The sequence below is a fragment of the Condylura cristata genome, unplaced genomic scaffold (genome assembly GCF_000260355.1).
Source record: "Condylura cristata isolate star-nosed mole 26May11 unplaced genomic scaffold, ConCri1.0 scaffold00011, whole genome shotgun sequence".
NCBI classification, from domain to species: Eukaryota; Metazoa; Chordata; class Mammalia; order Eulipotyphla; family Talpidae; genus Condylura; species Condylura cristata.
The window spans coordinates 22,090,251-22,109,899 of NW_004567112.1; the positions used below are offsets into that span (position 1 = coordinate 22,090,251).

At 40.9% G+C, this 19,649-nt stretch overlaps 1 protein-coding gene across 1 annotated transcript in view; it reads right to left on the minus strand.

Annotated features, from left to right (window-relative positions):
* Positions 1-19,649, minus strand: part of PLCE1 (phospholipase C, epsilon 1) — a 209,878-nt gene that overhangs the window by 104,712 nt on the left and 85,517 nt on the right. Inside the window, exon 3 of the mRNA XM_004680608.2 lies at positions 7,937-8,253. Coding sequence (XP_004680665.1) covers positions 7,937-8,253 — 317 coding nt within the window. The remainder of the gene's footprint in view (positions 1-7,936; positions 8,254-19,649) is intronic.

Sequence of the window (19,649 nt, forward strand, 5' to 3'; positions counted from 1 at the left end):
GATGAGGGGCTGGTATTTGGCTCATGTACACATTTGGGAATGGTGGATTAGCACTCAGGCAGGCCAGCTCCAGCACTGCACCCTGAGGGGCAATGTGTCTGGACACCCACCTCATTTCCAGCCCAGCTGTTTACTGTTAAAGTGAACGGGTGGAATTCTGTGGGTACTGGTGGCCAAAAACCACTAAACACAATTTGCTATCAATCCACTCTAGGGCAAATGATGAGCCCTTACAATAATCTTTCAAATAATCTTGTTCTAATATAGAGGCTGCACAGCCTCTATGGTTTGACTGCCTACTATATTTTTTAGTATAAAACAAAAACAAAAACAAAAACTTCTCTCCTAAAATTTCTGTTAACACAGGAATGCAGTGAAATGCCCTGGGGAACGAACACAGTGCTTTCAGAGGTGTGTCTCTGGGGAGATGTGCTTCCCAAGGAGAAAACTGGTCTCCAAAGTGAACTGAAATTTCTGTTATCCTGAGAGTGCTTTCTGAACAGTTAATCTCAAGGTGGCCCATACGTGAGGGGGAAACTTTGTATAACAGCCTTGAACAGGTGATTCACTTGCATAAAAAAGGGGAAGGGGTGGAGAAACTCTGAAAGGAAATTTTTTAACATGGTTGAATGTACAAATTTAAAACCAGGACCCTCCTGGTGGCACAGTTAGTTAAAGCATAGCACTATGAAGCTAGCCGCAGCTGCTTCAGCACAAGTTTGATCCCTGGCCGTGGCGGTGACCCACATGGCACAGCAGGCCTCTCCTGTCTTACCTGCTGCTCCCCTCAGCAGTATACTTCTTCAATATGCCAGTTCCACTCCTAACTCTGTCTCTGGTGGATCCTCTCACTGCCTTTGTACCCCAGTTCTGTATGTATAAATAAATCTTTAAAAAAATTTAAAACTAATAGTTTAAGTGAAAGTACACATTTGGACATGAGGAGCACTCCTCCACCACGCTCTTTTCATGCTTTTTCCTTACTGTGCTGAAATGGTCTTTCCTTGGTTATGACCAGACAGATTTTTTTAGATGTGATCATCACTTATGAAGTATCTGAGGTCTGAAGGAACCAGACTCAGATAGTTTCTCTTATACTTTTTCAGTTCAGATCTACCTTGGTATTCTTCAAAGAGGGGGGGGGTGACACTTGAATTCTTGAAATGATGTCTAGTGAAACTTGATTAGGTGGAAGAAACAAACAGTAAAAGTCACTTTGGCTGCCCACACTTGTGACCTAGAGACATTTTGGGTGACCAAAGAGAAGGGGTGGTGGTGCAGAGGAAAAAGCAAAAGCCAGGTGGAATCCCTCTCAGAGTCTTCTGGGGTTTGAGGGTAACTGTGGGCTCAGTCTTGGGCTCATGACTTGCCCTTGAGTCAACTAGTCTAAAAGAGGAGTTTTGCTAAGAAAACTCACGAGCAAAAAATAGCTCTCTTAGGGATAGGAAAAAGTAACCACTTGCAGCTCAAAACCTGTCTTCAGCAAGAGCAACAGACTGTTCTACAAAAGAGTGTCTGTCAGAGGTGTGGACAGAGATAAGTTATAATCCTGAGGACCAGCTATAGAAGTAGATGAAGAATTCCAATCACAAATATCATCAATGGGTGAGCAATAGGATAGGAAGCAGAAGCCATATTGAAGAGGCACAAGTTTTGAGAACTGGTGACTCAGAAACATGATCCAAGAATAACCCTCTACCACCCTCCATGTTCCACCATAGTCCTTTGCATGAAAATAGGTGTAAAAAGGAAAGGTGTAAGATGAACTTCAATCTCTATTTATTTATCTCTCCTCTGTTTTCAACTGCATGTACTAAAGTATTTGATCTCTTTGGTGAAGTTATCAGCAAAAATGTCACCTGTAGAAAAGATAAATGATTTTGGAATTTGTTCTAAGAGAAAAAAAAAAGTGAGTTCAAAAGGAATTTGGGCTAGAGGTAGTGGCTAGATAGAGGAAGAAAAAGGAGGGAAGAAGAATATGATTTGAGACTGTCAAAGCAGAAGACTTCCTGGGTGGCCTGGAAGTGAGGTTGTTCAACCTAAAAGGAGAGAGAGAACACTGGCTTCTTGGAGCTGCAGATCAAGAATATGACTCAAGAGGCAGCCAGATCAAAAGGTTCAGGAAGCCCTGCCTCCCAAACCAACCAGAACAAGACTGGTCTTCTCTTCAACAAAGAACTAAAGTACCATCTGCCTGATGGCTCACCCTTTGTGTGGGCTCCTGTTAACTCAGGAGGATAAAGAAATGACATGCTTGTGGAAGTCGCCATGGTGTGCATCAGTCTTGACTATAGGGAGGAAAATGGGGAGAAACACTGCTTCCAAGTCACATACGACCCAGTGAAGTTTAGGTGGTTTCTCTCCTATCTTTCAATGTAAGTCAAATCCTTCAGTTATTTCATGATTGTATCCTGAATTACATTCAAACCATATTTTCCTAAGGATGAACTTGATGCAACATTACCCAAAAGGCATCTGGGATTTCTTCCCTTTCCCCACAACACATTAAGTCTGTTAGGATCTGGTACACTGTGACTCATGATCATGTTCTATGGACAAGCAGGAGTAAGCTGCCTGCCTATACCATATGTCTTACTCATGACAAGAAGTAGTAGGAATATCCTTCCTTCCTGTGATGTCCCCTTATATCCCAGCCATCTCTGAAGGCCCAGCCCCAAACTCCAGAGCTGAGCAGAGAGCTCTGATCATCTACCAGCCACCTCAGCTCCCACTGTTAGTGTCACTCACACTGCACATACGTTCTGCCTATTTTGGTAGTTATTTGTGCCCATAACTGACTGTAATTTAGCTCCCTACAGCCCAGATAGCTACTCACTTTCCTTAGTATAAAACCACCATGATGCTCTGTTTCTGAGAAGTATTGAATACATGTTAAATGAATAACTGAATACATGAATCAATATAGTTGACTGTGAAAAACATGCCTACAATAGAGCTAATACCCTCTCCGTCTTGTCTTGAAATTCTCCAGTGTTCCAAAGAATGTATATATATTTTGACTGAAGAAAGTACACTGATTTTGTATATCCAATTTTGACACAAAGTATGGGCTATATATTTTCATCACATGCTGCTAATTTCTTATTTAAAAGAACATTTTTGACACTTCGATTAAAAAAAGAGAGAGAGTGATTTGGTGATGGGAAACCCATGGGGATTACAATTGAGATGAAAAAAAAATGTGAAAAATGATGTAAAAATAAACTTTTTAATAAAAAAAAATAAAAAAATAAAAAAAAAAACAAAAAAAAAAAAGAGAGAGAGAGAAAGTTAAGGTGTAATAGGTGGACGGTGAATGAACACCAGCCTTAGGTGAACAAATGAATGAGCTACTGATGGCACAAGTCTAGATAGCAGGAAATTGGATAAAAACAGACACAGAAAGAGGTACAGAAAAAGGACAGATGACCTTGATAATTTAACGAGAAGAGAGGCAAGGCACTAGAGTGGAAAGAGAATAAATAGACTTGAAGATAGATATCTGGATGGATTCTGAGTTTCCCTCAGCCATCGTGTGACCTTGGACAAACAACTCAACCTCTCTGAACTTTATTCTTCTGAAGCAATTTTAGACTTACAGAAAAAAATTGCAAAAATAGTGAGTTCCCGTATACTCTTCATCCAACTTCTCTGAAGTTAGCAACTTTCATAACCACTAAAACCAGGAAATTCACATTGATATATTTATACTAACAAATTATATATTTCATTAGAATGTCACTAGTTTTTTTTAAATATATGTAAGACTTATTTATCCATACAGAACTGGGGTACAAGCAGAGATGCAGGAGTGCTGGGACACCAGAGACAGAGTGGGGAGCAGCGGGCAGGTCAGGAGAGGTCCGCCATGCCATGTGGATCATCTCTGTGGCTAGGGATTGAACTCACACTGAAGTGGCTGTGGCCAGCTTGCAGTGCTGTGCCCTGAGCCGTTGCACCACCAGGGAGGGCCTTCACTAGTTTTCTTGCCCAAGAACCAATAAAGCCTATACACTGTGTCTGGTGGCTATGTCTCCTTGTCTCCTCTAGTCTTTGTTCCTCAGTTTTCCCCTACCTTTTTTTTTTTCTTATAATTTTTTTAAAGATTTATTTATTTATTCATACAGAACTGGGTACAGGCCAGAGATGCGGAGGGTGAAAGGATTCACCAGAGACAGAGCAGGGAGCAGAACAGGCAGATCAAGGGAGTACACTGCTGAGGGGAGCAGCGGGCGGGTCAGGAGAGGTCTGCCATGCCATGTGGATCTCCTCCGGGGCAGGCGGGGATCGAACTCATGCTGAAGTGGCTTTAGCTTCTTAGTGCTGTGCTTTAACCCGCTGCACCACCAGGGAGGGCCCTTCCCCTACTTTTATGGCCTTTGGATGAATAGAATGCTCCCTCAGTGAGAGGCTGCCCGACATTCTTCCCCTCATAATCAGTTTGGGTTATTACATTTTATTCATTTATTGACTCATTGATTCAGTCAGAAACTCCATGGAGATGGTGCCCAGCCTTGCACAGGGCCTCCTCTCAGGAGGTGTTTATTAAGTGTCATGTCTTCTTAATGAGCATATCGGCCCTGAGCACTTACTAAGATCCTGTCCCCAGGGCTTCCCCACTGTCTAGCACCCCTTTTATAATTAACAAATATTCCATGGAGAGATACTTTGTGACTAGGCAAATATCTTATTTCTCATCATTTGTTTGCATAAACATTTTAGCACCCATCAGTGACTTGCCTGTAGCAATTTATTATTTCGGTGTCCTAAATGAGATTCCTCTTTCCTCTTTCCTTCTGCTTGTACTAACTAGGATTCTTCTCTAAGTAAGAGCTGGTCCTTTCCTCTCTTCCCACTTATTTATCTATTCAATTATTTATTTACATCAATATGGATGCATAAATATTTATAATCTAGTACTAGATTAGATTTTGTTGGTTAAGCTTCACTTTCCTCATCTGTGAGGCTAATTAGAACTGCATTATATAACTCTCATAAATATTCACTGGAATTGAAAAACGTGCAGGTGTCTAGTGTACCTACAAATAAAATTCTAGCTCCTTCTCTTCCTCTTTTTATAGAAAGCAAAGTCATGCAAAATAGGAAAATCTGAATTTAAGAATATTCTTTGACTGCAATGCACTTTTTTTACCCTAAGTTATACAAAGCAACTAGAATTAGCTATATTTGTATTGTCTAGTGGAGGTTATTTGGAATCTGCTTTTAATGTCTATGCAAGAGTGATTCTAACTGTAACTAGTATTAAAAATATAGCCTTTTTTGGGGTTATGGTATTACAGGACTACTTATTAAGTACCTTCCAAAGAAGAAGAGCACATAAAGAAATTCAAAACATAACAGAAAAACAGCAACAAAGCCAATAACGAGAAAGACGTTTGGAATATCCTATACTACTATTTTCAGTACTAGAATTACCACTACTATTACTATATAAGCACAGATTGATGTTTCACCCAACAAAGAACAATGTACAATGTACAATGGTGGTCCCAAAATTCCCATTACCTAGTGATAAGACTGAATTTTAATCAGCACATCATGATTTGTACGAAGTTAGATGTTTGAGAATACTTGAAAACAGAGTGTTCTCTTAAGTAGTTTAAGTGTTTTCCCAGAAAGCTTGTTTATGTTCTAAAGTTGCTTAGCTAAACTATTTTCAGAGATCATCCAAAGCATGTCTCAACCCAGCTGGGGTTCATATCAACACTAATTCCGAATTAGTGAAATCATCGATTCCTCTTCGATTCCTAAGGTCATGGTAGGGAATGGAAAAAATCCATGTTTTCTTTTTCCAAAGTGAATTTAAGAGCAGAGTTTAAAAGTTCAGGCAAATCACTTTTAGGTTCAGGTGGAATTTAGCAACAAAGGGCAAGGATAGAGGCCTAAGGGTGCTTGTGTGAGTAGATACGGAAGTTTAACTCATGGAAAACAGTAAAGTCTACTAATAAAGTCACTCAGTTTCTGGGGCTTTCACTTTCCACCTCCTTTTCTCCCCCGACTTGAATTTAGAGAAGAGGAACCAGGTTGTATCCTCTGTTCCTCTGCATTTTATTTTTTTAAATACAGGTATAACTGATATTCCACCCTGATTTTTTCCAGTAAGGAAAATCAAGAACATCAGGTTTACTTTTTTTTTTTTTTTTTTTTAAAGATTTATTTATTTGTTCATACAGAACTGGGGTACAGGCCAGAGGCTCAGGGGCGGCGAGAGGCTTCACCAGAGACAGAGTGGGGAGCAGAACAGGCAGATCGACGAAGTACACTGCTGAGGGAAGCAGCGGGCGGGCCAGGAGAGGTCTGGCTCGCCATGTGGTCTCCTCCGGGGCAGGCAGCAGGTGGGAATCGAACTCATGCGGAAGTGGCCTCAGATTCTCAGTGCTGCGCTTTAACCCGCTGCGCCACCAGGGAGGGCCCCAGGTTTACTTTTAAAAGCAACTCTGAGGCAGTGTGGCTCATGAACTCTGGGTGAACTATCAGTCTATTTACTCAGTTTGGCATGGGAACAAGAACCTGAAATTTTAGCAGGCATCACCCTCCAGCATGCACCTGAGTCAGGTAAGAGGCAGAACACTTCAAGGTTCAAAGCTCAGTTCTTGGGTTTAAATCTCACTAGTGCTTTGGCAAATGCCTTCACCTCCTGTTCCTCAGTGTGCCCCTTGGAAAGATGGGGTTAATGAAAGTATCTGTCTCGGAGAATTATTGTAAGGCGCAAATAAGTGTACATGTTAAGGATCAATATGCTTGATGGGTATCAGAGATCTTTATAAAGAGCAGATCTCCTTGCGGAACAGTGTCTGGGCCTGTCGGGATACAACTGCAGGGCTTATCTAAAACACTTTCTGCATCATGGTTCTTGCTGTGTCACTGGCACATCCAGGTTGTGACTGGCAGACACAGGCTGCAAGGTGAGCTGCTATAGTTAGAAAGTGTCTAAGTAGCAAAGGCAGATTGACCCTTTGGCAATCACAGATCTACAGAACCCAGAACCAGAGCATCCTCTTAGCATCTAGGGAGTTTATTAAATGATAAAATAAGAAACTTCTGTGTTTGTTAAGCCAATCAACAAACAAAAACACATAGAAATTTTGTGTTTTAATAGTCAAGGCAGCAAAAATCAAGTCTAAGCGAGCAAAAATGCACAGTACAAAATGCCAAGTAAGAGACTATACTGTGCTGGAGTCTCTGACCCTTCGTGATTCTCCTTCCTGTCCCTCATCCTTGCCCCAGGGCCACAGACACCAGTCACTGTCTTCCCATTCCCACATTCCTCCTCAGACCCTAGACTTCTCACAGTGCCTCTCTTCACCTAAGTGTCCTCGGACTCTGGTTACAGCAGTCCTCTTCATAGCCAGCTCTGGTAAGGTCTCAGAGGCCTTGGAGGGCCTGTCTGAGGCTCAGCATCTTGATGGGATCCCCCTCAATCCTACAGTACCCCTCTCCCACCCCTAGCCCTCCTTACCTGACTACACTGGTTTTTCGGTTTCTGCTGAGGAGGCTTGGTGGTGGAAGAGGGGTAGGCTACATGCACCCCAGGGGTCATGTTGTCAAGACTCAAAACTGGTACATCTGACCTTAAAAGGCCTTTAGGAACAGGGAGAGAATATTGGAAAATGGGTCCAGAGAGAATATTTTGGGGACTGGTTGTCCTAAGAGACAAGGCCTGTGGACTTGGTAATGGTAAGAAATGGCAACAGGATTCATGAGGCTTAATGAAGCTTAAGGGTGTGCTGGAATGAAGTGAAAGGGAGGACAACAATGTGTTATTTAGCTCACTGCCTGGAAAGAAAGCACTCATCACGGAAGTGGCAAGCAGACAGGCAGCCAAGACATCAGTAACAGGCAAAACTCAAAGAAGAAATCTGCTTAAAAGTCTTCTGTGATGCAGTTACAAAAACACCCTAGAATGACTTCTTACCTCATTAAATCTCATCACAAGATCTTCAAGGGCATTGTGCTCTCCATTCTGGGTGGTAAGAACTGAAGCTGAGATGGATGCTTTAAGGGAGGGCAGAGGCCTCTGACATTCTGGCATGCCCAAGCCCCGAGTTAAGAAGCAAAGGTAGTCAACCGGCAAGACCCTCCGGTAAATATTCTGTTCCTGCTCCATTAGGATGCTGGCGACTTCCTCGGGGAACTGAATGAGGGGCTGTAGATCAACCAGTTCTTTGCTGATCCCAGATGAACTTGAAGGGAGGGCACTGGAATTGGCCATAGACGTACCTGGTTGCCGTTCTGAAATAAAGCCACAAGAGTCGGGGTTATTCCCTGGCTGGTATTTCCAAGAACAGACATTCACCTGCAAACTGTTCAAATTTTGTAATTTTCTTAAACCAAAAGTGGCCACTCTTTCTTATTATGAAAACTTTTGTGATAGTTGTCCTGTATTTTCTGGAGGGAAGTGGAGTGAAGGGTGGGGGTAGAGATAAAGGTGTAGTTTTCCATTTTAAGAAGCAGCATTGACCTGATATGCCATTCTGTAACCAGTTCACTTCACACAGCAGCAGAGAAATAAAAAGTACCAGCTGTTTCCTAATCTTTCATTGGCGTTAGAAGAAATGAAGGCACAGCCAATGAAAATGGAAGATAAGGGCGAGGGGGCATTACATGTACATTGTGTGTAAACATGCAGGAAACATGGGATCGTTTGAACACAGATTTTAAAACTTAAATTTAAAAAAGTCTGATCTTCCCCCACCAATCTGTCTCTTAATTTTCTGCCTATAACTCATACATTCATTCATCTACTTAACCATTCACACAATCTTTTAAAAAATCCTGAAAATATATAGTGAGTTTTAGAACAGGATTTCCCAGAATATGAATGGTTTTATGATCAACTAATTTGGGGCAATGTCATATAGTCACATCACACATCTCTTCTTTGGAATACATGAGGCACATGGGTATACCATTAAAGGTGCAATGAATAAATTAATTGATATTACTCAGCTAAATGTTACCTAGAATCATCCATACTTTATAGAACACAGCATTCTGTGAGACTAGCATTTCTTGGAACCACTTCAGGAAATGCTGCCTTGTGGGTGAAGCTGCTATCACTGTCCATCCAGTTCATGTCTTTTCCTTCTGACCATTCCTCCTGGGCCAACCTCCTTCACGCTCTTATTGCACTTCAAGAGGGGCCTGCATTCTGCTCGCCTAGAATCTTTTTTTATATTCCTGGTTGTTGGAAACACCCCTGTTGACTCCTTGGAAAAATCAAGTTTATCTGTCCTCTTGTGGCACCACATTACTCATCTGGACTTGAGCAAGGGAAGAGGGTGACTTCCTCCATCCTCTTGAGACTCTTTTTGTCTCTCTTAGAACATTGGATTCATCACTTCCAAAGATTCCACTGCATATTATTAAATTCTAAAGTCATCACCCCTGAATTTGACCTCCTTTTTCTTTCTACCCTTTCCTTTCTACTTAATCTTTTGTTTTCAGCAGACTTCTAGATCCTTGCCCTTGGTCTGGGTGTGTGGTTGGCATCTCAACATGGCACACCAACATCTGCCCCCCTTTCCAGTCCCTCCGACTTTCTGCCACCCGCACTTCCCAACCCTAGGCAAGCCCAACCTTCTGGGCTCTTACTCTAGGGTCATTCTGACATCTGTGCTTCCTAGTGGTATGACCCTTTATTAATTGATGTTATCCAAATTCAGCAAGACAATCAAGGCTGCTTCAAATCTGACATGTGTTTACAGCTGACCCATGAATAACATGGGTTTGAACTGTGCAGGTCACCTATAAGATTTTGAGGACATAAACTTACAGTAGCAATAAATTGGATTAAATTTGTAGGCAGTTTTTTAAAACTAAGTATTAGATTCATATGACTGTATATTTTACTCCTTGAATGGCATAATTCCAATGATAAACCTAAGAACAGAGAAAGGAGGGGTGTTGATTGTTTGTTATAAATGATTTGGAGTTGGCTTAAAGACTTGAAATCTCAGGCAGAGCTGAAAATTGCTTTTCAACAGGGAGGTGACAGGTTTAGAGAAAGTTTAGTTAATTGGATATTCTTTCTCATTATCTGTTATTGGTTTTCAAAGAAACAAATCAATTTTGTAAGATGTTTGGCTTGTCTTCAATCTACTTGAGAAAGGTTAGCTCACAAAGTCAATGAAGCATATTATTTCTTAGTCAGCACTTCAAATAAAAGAAAAAAACAATATGCTTAGGTTGAGAATTAAGTCATATTCAGATTTAGTAGTTCTCCAGACTGAAGAACATAGTAGAAAAAAAGCTGATAGAATCCTTACTGATAAAAGTAGTATCATTCCAAATAGAGATGATGATTTACTGTAAAAGCATGAAAAATCTAGGGAAGTATAAAGAAGAAAATAATAGTAATCAATAATCCCATGCCTAGGTATAATCTGTGTTGCTAATATTTTTGTTGTACATTTCATGTTTTTTTATAAATACATAGTATTTATAAAACTTAAGTTAAAAAAAACCTACTCTAAAATACACATTTCTCCAACCCTAAAAGTAGCCTAATATTTGATTTAAATAATTCTTTTGTAGCCAATATTTATGTTCACCACTTTTGATTCAATTTTAAATAATAATTTGAGAAGAGTACTGTAAATATATCTTTATATGAGCTTTTTTTTAATAATATGGCACATGAGAAAAACTTACAATGGAGAATTTCTAAGGAGTAGTAGTTTCTTTTCTTTTCATAGCACAGTAACTAGCTGTTTTGGCAGCATCTCTCACTGACCACCTACCTATTTCTGATGACTTTGGATAAACAAAACTAACTGAGCCAAAATTCATATGGTAGGTGGCAACATTGTGTTGTTCTGTGTAGAGCACAATTTTTAATACAAGTGGTGAGAATGGATATCTTTGGCTTCTGTTCAAAGTGGAAAGTTTTCAGTCTTCTACTATGAGGCTTTATGGTGGAATTTTTACAGATACTCTTTATCACATACTTGTCACAAATGCAACTTACAGTATTAGAATATCTGTAGTATTCACAACACAAGGCCCTTCTTCTATGCTTTTTGAATGCTTTTGTCTTGGAACGGTGTTGGATTTTGTCAAATGCCTTTTCTGTATCTATTGAGATTGTGATGTGGTTGTTATCCAATTGTTCTATTAATGTGATATACTAATTTGAATGATTTTCATGTTTAACTGTACATTCATTTTCATATGGATATACATGTTTAAGTACAGTCTAACTGAGAAGAGGGGCTTTATGCAAAAGCAAAAATACATTTGTTGTCTATTTGCAATTCTGGTGCTAATTTGGATCTATACATTGGACAAGAACAGATGGCAAACTGGGGCATGACTGTAATCATGAATAAAAATCATGAAGTTCCAGGAGCCTCCCAGGTGGCCTAAGGGTTAAGTCTCAACACTATCACTGCTAGGGCATGAGTTCGAAGCCCAGCCCCAGAGCTGATACACAGGTTATGCAGCAGACTTCTATCTCATCCACTGCTCTCTTCAGAAGTGTTTTCAGTAGATTTGCCTCTTTTGCTCTCCACTCTGTCTCCGGTGAATCCTCTCATTTACCACACCCCTAGCCTATAACCCAGTTCTTCTAAGCAAAACAAAAACAAAGTAAAATAAAACAAAATCACAAAGTTCCTGATACTTAAAAGAAAATTTTAAATGTATATCTATATATTTAAAGTTCACATTGAACATGCATACCTTACTGTTGTATGAAATCATACTTTCAATCCTTGAACATGAGTGTTAAGACAGCTCTATGATTTGTGAGATAATTAGTACATGCTAGTTCTGATTTAGAACATTGCAAAAACTATCTCAACCAGACTTGGGGTAGGTCAAAATCATTTAATATCAGATATGAACTGGAAATTTTTTTGCCCATAAAAGCCAAAAATAATAGCACAAATTTTATTACTTGCTAACACTTTAGTTCTATCTGCTACTCTGTGGCCTCAGTATGATTGATATTCTACTTTACAGTTGAGGGAACTCAGAGAGGGTAAGTAACTTGCCCAAATATTCACACATAGTAAGTAGTGAAGCCAGGATTCTGACTCAGACTCATGACTCCCAAGACCAAGATCCTTACCATTTCTTGCACTTTGGGTACCAGAATTTAACTTATGTACGTACACAAAACTATTTGTTTTCCTTTTTTAGTGAAATGGGCCCAAAATCTGGAAAGTCATATGAATTCCAGTGTCCTACTTGTTGACCAAATGCTATCTCAAGTCAAAAAATTAGATAATTACTAAGGGAATTCAACAATATGATGCCTTGTCTAGCAGTGGACAAGGCTGTACTGGAACTACTTTGTATTTAATTAAGTAGTTAATGACTTCTGGACTATGATTGATGACTTTAGTAGATGATCACTACTGGCATAAAGCAAAGCCCACCTTTAACAAGGCAAAAAATAGCTATGCTAAAGTGGTTAATGATGTATGTATTTGAGGAAACTATGACTTAGTGCATTAAAATCATTATCGAGTAGTTATGTAGAGGGAGCTTGATAATCTACAACTCTAAACATTACAACATGGAGCAGAGTTCTGGCTCTGGACACTATATTATGTTGCTTTCCTTTGAACAGCCATGCACTGGTTTCTGGTTCCTGGGTCTTTAGCCTTTAGCCTTAACTCTATATGCCTCAAGCCTCTGCTGATCTTTCCTTTCTTATTTATTTTTGTGTAGAAGAACTGGGTGCACAGGCCAGAGGTGAGGGAGGTGAGAGAATTCACCAGAGGCAGAGTGGGGGGCAGAACAGGTGGATTTACTGAAATACACTGCTGGGTGAGACAGCAGAGATCTGCTGTGCCATATGTGGGTCGGCTCCCTGGCCAGGCATTGAACTCAGGCCCTTGTGATGATAGCATTAAGACTTAACCTGTAGGCCACCAAGGAGGCTCTGATCTCATATTGGGAAAGCTTATCTCAAGGTATAAGCATCACAGATAAGCTGATGCCTTCAAAATATGTAATTCCATTTCTGACCTCTCACTCAACTCTGGGGAGTATCTATTTTAACATCTAAATCATCTAAATACCTCAAAGTCAAGATACCCAAACTGTATCTGATGTTTTACTTTCTTTTTATGGTACTGTCTTCATTTATCCAGATCCCATATATTAGAGGCATTTGTTATTTGTCCATGTCTTATGCTGAATCTACAGTCATTAATCTACCTGTTGTGAGAACTGGTCTCTTCCATTCCATTCTCATTGTTTTCCCTCAACTTGCTTTTCCACGAATGTCTGCAAGGATTGCCTGACTGTATCTGGTGAGAGGTCCAGAGGAATCTTTACAAAACTCCTTTAGTCCAACATGAGTGGCTTAGAAGGGCCAGTGACTCTGTGAGGCAATGTAGATGGCAGTAGAAAGTGGGAAAAGGAAGAGATCAGCTCAATAGGACTCAAAACAAACAAACAAACAAACATGTAGTTTACACACATCTGGGAGAGACCTTCCAATTCCTGAAGTCAGATCTTGTCTGATTTGGTGTAAAACAGTCACAGGTTCTGGAAGAACAAGCTACTCTCAGGTGAGTTGGGCAGCAGAGACAACAGGTACTGGTGGAGGAATGAACTCTGGAGGCAAGAACTAAGAGGAGGGCTGGGCAGGTCCCTGGGGTTTGCCTTGCCAGAGCCCACCTGTGGATCCAGAGGGGACCCAAACCAGGACTCCTTGCCTAGCTCCACCTCCATGGTCCCCTCTTTCCTACCAAACCTGACTCCTTGCAAGCTAACCCTAGGTGCTTACTGCTTTTGAAATAACATTTTTTGCTCCAATTCCACCTTTTAATGACTTTTTGACAGATTCATTGATTTTATCCCATTATAATTCTCTGAGATATGGATCTGTATCATTTCTACTTTACAGGCAAGATGATGAAACTTAGAAACAGAGGAGTTAAGTAATTTTCCCCAGGTCACACAGCATGTTAGTGGTAGATCTGGGAATTTAGGGATATCTGTCATCAAAGTTTATATTCATTTTTTAAAAATGATCTTTTCCAGTGATTTATTTAACACAGGTTTACTGTGGGAATTATAATTTATAATGGTAACACAAGCTAATACAGACAATATAGTATCTCTTACTTAACAAGTCAATAAAGAAATAACACTTGCCAAACCAATGATAGATTAATTTCAGTACTGTTCCAAGCAAAGGGGAACTGCAGTCATAAGATGCATAGGTTAATCAGGTATCCTCAGGTGATAAGCTGATGAAAACTGTGTGTGAAATATAACTGATTTCTGGTTGTGCCTTGAGTATTTCTTCTATCCTGTCTGTGACGTCAGAAGCCAAAGTCCAAACTCTTAATTGCTAATATTTGCCTCCTGTGTATCACAGTACAATGTAACCACAAGTTCATGTCAGTCTCCTTGTCAAGTAAATCACCAACTTGTAGAGAGTACCATCCTGGCTTCTATCCCTGGTGATGAGTGTGGGGCCAGATCTCAGTCAACATTCCTTATGTTGTGCTGTTTCACTTATTTCCTGGAACAGACGAGAGACAGGAAAGAGCTCTAGTTTAGCTTGAGGCCAGGTCGCATTATCCTCTGTGACCTCTGGACTTGTGATCCTCGGGGCTTGGTTCTTAGCTTCTCTGGGCCTTGGTTTTGCCACTTTTCATAGGCTGAACATTAGGGAGTAAGGGGCATTGTTTACTCCTTCCATCTGCCCCCTCCATTGTCCCCACATAGTGGCCAGTCCACAGTGGACACTGAGTTTACTGCGTGGTCAATGAATGAACATTCATAATTCTCTGTGAATGTACCTCCCCAATTAAAAAGGAGACTAGAAAAAGACAATATACCACTTATCTGTTAGGGGATGAGATGCACAAAGTTAGGCTATTTTATGATATAGACACTAGCTAAACTATCAGACTGGAAAGAGTGACAAAGGATATTGAAAATAGAATTTGAGGTTGGGAACTTACCAAGACCCTGTCTATGGAAAATGTGAATAAAATGCTCCCTGGAGCTTTTCCAACCTAGTTCCTGAACATGTAACACAGTTCCAGAATATTTAACTTGAGCTTTAACATCCCATTAGCAGAAAAAAAAGGTACTGTGTATGTTAGAGATTCACAATGCCGTCCATTTGTGGGTGTGCAACGGAGGTGTTAGGACATTGAAAAAGACTCACGTAAAGCAGCTGAAATGAGACATTAACCCACCCAGAGACCCTTGAAGCCTCCAGTTTTTCCCCTTGAGTACCTCTGAGAGACATCCAGCAAGTTCCAATTTGGGCAGGGGTTTGTTTATTCTGCTTGGTTCAAATCAGGGCTACAGATCCCTAATGGTTTTCACGTCCCTAAAGGTTTTCCACATTTGGGCAAGATCTATGCTTTGTGGAAGCCTGAGGAAGCCCTGCCCCCAGTCTCTCTGGCTGAGCAGAAGCCACCAAGAGTGCTGAAACACCCTGGCTCCGGGAGAGGTTAACAGTATCTACGCCTTGGCAAGAGCTGGTAGATTTTTACAATGGTGCTATGTTGTAGTAAAAATGCCTCCATTCTTAACCAACTATAATTTTTATTACACTTCATTTTTTTTCCTGGTGATGCTAAATTTTCAAGACTAGTTTTTTTCTGTAACGAGTGCTCTGTGCCAAGGAAAACGAAAAGGGCTCACTCTGGCTTCTGGCCCTTTATTTTGAGCGCACCGTTCCTAATCTGAGGATAACTGCTCAGGTCTGTCACTGAAACTCTCCTTCCTGTGGAGCAGATCCCTGACTCTGAGCCTAAGATGCACCTAAAATCTGATCTGCTTACGAGTTCATGATGGTTCTCTAATGCCTGAGGTTCACATATTCACCTCTTCCCTGAACTGTCACCCCCCTGGCCAATGAACCTGATCTTGCACTGTTTCCATCCAGAAGATCATTGCTGAGAATTATCTCCTACTTGCTCACCAGTAGTGCCCTCACCCCTACTGCAGGCCTTTAAGATCTCCTGTGCTTTTCCTGCTTGGAGCAACTGAACCAGAAGTCAGTTCAAAGATGACCCTTGTGTGTTTAGACCCGCCTCTCGTTTCTCTCAACTTCCAGCCCAGTCTCCCATATTCATGAACTAAAATTCTCAATGGCATGTGTGAAGCTCAGAATAATCCACATGTTAGATGCTTGCAGAGCCAAGCAGTAAACATGTGAGACCCCGATGGAGGGAGACCCTGGAGGTGTGGCCATGTGTGGCCAGGGAGGGGGTGTGGGTTGGGCCAGCTTACCCCTCAAGGGAGAACAGTAGCCTGGGACTGCTGAAGTAGTCAGACCTCTCTATTTTTCTTTAAGGATTTATTTATTTATGCATACAGAACTGGGGTACAGGCCAGAGATGTAGGGGCAGTGAGAGGCTTCACTAGAGGCAGAGTGGGGGAGCAGAACAGGCAGATTGCTGAAGTACACTGCTGAGTGGAACAGAGGGCAGGTCAGGAAAGATCTGCTGTGCCATGTGGGCCATCTCCAGGGCAGGGATTGAACTCATGCTGAAGTGGCTTTAGCTTCTTAGTGCTGTGCTTTAACCCGCTGTGCCACCAGGGAGGGCCCAGACCTCTCTACTTTAATGCAACATTTCCTAACATAAAAAATGCTGCAATGGTAAAGAAAAACCTACAGCCTGGATTTGGTCCATGAAGGGGATTTTACTCCCCAGGTATCAGCAGATTGCCATGTCTCACTCAGTAAAGATTGCCATGTCTCACTCAGTAAGAGTGGCAGGAGAAGCGCCAGTCTTTGCAGACCTGGGAAGTGAGTGTCTCCAGTCCCTTCTTGTTGCACCATAGGCCTCTCTACGTTTCCTGGAATCCTGTTCCCAGGAAGTAGAGATAGCTGAGGTACTAGCCCTTTCTTCCTGACACCTTCTCAGGACAACTCCACAGCACTTCAGCTAAGACACTCTGGATCTCTGTTTCAAATAATAATTTGTTGTCAAATTCAGTATCCATGTCAATTTTAAGGGTAAAAAATTTTATTTGGTGTCTAAAGAGGGCTGGAAAAGGCAGTGCAGGTGGAGACATTTCTAGTTTGTTCTTAATAGACATATCCTTTTGTAACAATTTTATTATGTTGCTTTTTCAGCTTAAAACCCTCTGTTGGCTTTGGATTAGTCCTAGGGATAAAGTCAAGGACCCTTAACAAGAGCTTGTATAATTTGTTTTGCCTCACATGTGAAAAGCAGCGTCTTAAATGCAATAATGCCTAACGAGAACACCCTGAGCACCCCATACTTTTTAGATCTTGTTGCTCTGACTTTCTTGCTGAACCTGCTACTTCTCCATTTAAACCTCAAAGGTGTTGCATTCCCTGCCACCACAAAAAATTACTTTTGACTAGAACACTCTTCTGATTCCTCTTCTCTTCTCTTCTTAGTATCTACTGGAACTTTAGCCCTCAGCTGAAACTCTGCCTCAGACAGGCTTGCTCTGCTTGCATCAACCCCACCTCCAGATGTTCTCATGTAGCCACATACTTCTCCCTTTAGCATTTACCAAGGTGACAATTTGTCAAATTTTTGCAGCTACTTTTTAACCTAATGATCTTTAAGTTCCAAGTGGGTAGGGACAGAGTGGGTCTGTAATCAGAAGCTGGTAGTGTAGCTATTTAATGCATATTTATAAAGTAAATAAATTTCCACTACCAGTGGCTTCTCCTTGGTGTGCTTGAGCATGATAATGGAAGGGGAAAGGCTTTCCCCACAGATACTGAGGAAATGAGATGCTTCTCCTGGCATGGAGTTTGGAGAACAGGAGTGACCGAACCTCTTTGCTTACTAAAGAGACTCCTGGACCTTCTAGTGCAGGGTTAATGCCAAGATTAGGGACATTCTCTACCTTCTCCTTTTCTCAACAACAGTGTGGACATACTTTTTAGAGATAAGACCTACAAAAACATTTATCAACTGGCCCTGGGTATGAAGGCACGTGGGGCACTGTTGATACAGACCAGAGAGAAGGCTTCCTGTCTCACTGTGGGTCAGCTGATAACTCTGTACTGGACAGGATGCTCCCGTTCTGAGATCAGTGAAGATCAACAGTGTAAATGTGCCTTCTATGGCTCGCAGATGGCCCAGATTCTGCAGTCACCTTCAGCCATACTGGGCAGCCCAGATGACAAGCCCAGATGATTTTGGTAAGTGATGACTGAAAAACAGTCTTGCTAGTAAATTAATTTTTGATGTTGTTGATGTTCATAGGATAGTATCAGATGGCTTCAAATGTTTCTCCTGGTTTTAGTATATATAACTGTGTGTTTATCTAGAGCTGTGTTCTTGGGCTCAACAAATACTTTGAGCTCCATTCCTGTACCAGACACTGTGGCTTTCTTGGTGGCTTGGTTCATGAGCAAACAGGAGTCCTTCTCTGATTTGGTTGATTCCGTTCTGTGATTACTCAGTGTAGGAGGGAAGATCCCCTATCTACTCTTATCACTCCCTCCAGAGAATGCCATGGAAGTGAGGGCTGCCCCTTCACTCAGGGGTTTCCTTGGGGTCCCTGGAAGTCATGAGTTCAAACAGGCAGCAGGTATGCTCAAAAAGGATCAGTTTTGAGTTAGATGGACCTACTTTCATGGGGAATGAATGTCTGTTGTACTCATACATACACGCACAGTGAAGACACAGGCTGAGACCTGAGTGGGAGATAAAATGGAATGCTTGCTAGTGGTGAAGGACTCGGAGGTTTGGGGTCAAATGGCTTTTCCCCCACTCCAGTTAAAGGTTTTGGTTCTGGATTGGTAGTCTGTAAGTCCAGATCTTGTGAGTTGCCAAGCTCTGTGAAATTTTTTATACTCTGAATTCCTTCCAAAGGTCCCAGCTCATCTAGGATAATATCTGTTTGAAATGAATTTTAGATGGATTTGTTTATGAATACAAAAATGACTATTGTAGAATCACTTGTGGGATTAATATAGAAATCATTTTAAAAGTTTGTTGTCATAACAGCATACTTTGTCAAAATACTTAAAATATTAAATATATATCTGTACTTGATGCCACATTTTTGACTTCCTGAAGATGATAAAACACCTTGTTAGAATTAAGTCCATCATAAAATGCCATTTAGCTTCTTTAACTGTACTACTAATTTCTTGGTTTTCAGACTCAATTCCAATAGAAGTTTAAATAATGACTCAGACTATCTTGAGATCTCTTCCTCCCCTCTTAAATATTTGCTACTGACCCACATGTTATTATAAACAAATTATAAGCATATTCCATTATGGGCTATAAATGTTCCCATGGACAAGAATTTTCAAAGCTCGTTTAAATGAGCTTTACTTCTTTAAAAGAATAAACAATTTTAGAAACACTCAAAAGTATTAGTTACATGTACAGGAAAAAAGCTTATTTAATTTTACTGTAATGAGTAATCATCTTCATAAAACTGTACAAATTTTAATTTGAACACTAAATTATATGCCAATAGTAGCTTTTTAGACAGGGGTCCCCATGCCAGGAGAAACACATCTTTTCTACTTTGGAGGGAAGAGAAATGAATCAGCAGACAAGGAAGCAGAAACAGCAGCTTCCTAATAAAGGTGAAGGCTTATTTTCCTTATTAAGTAGGTGTCCATATTTCTCCAGACTCTTAAATGGTTTTAGAAACTGTAGACTTCACTCAAGTGGTGCAGAGACTTCCTT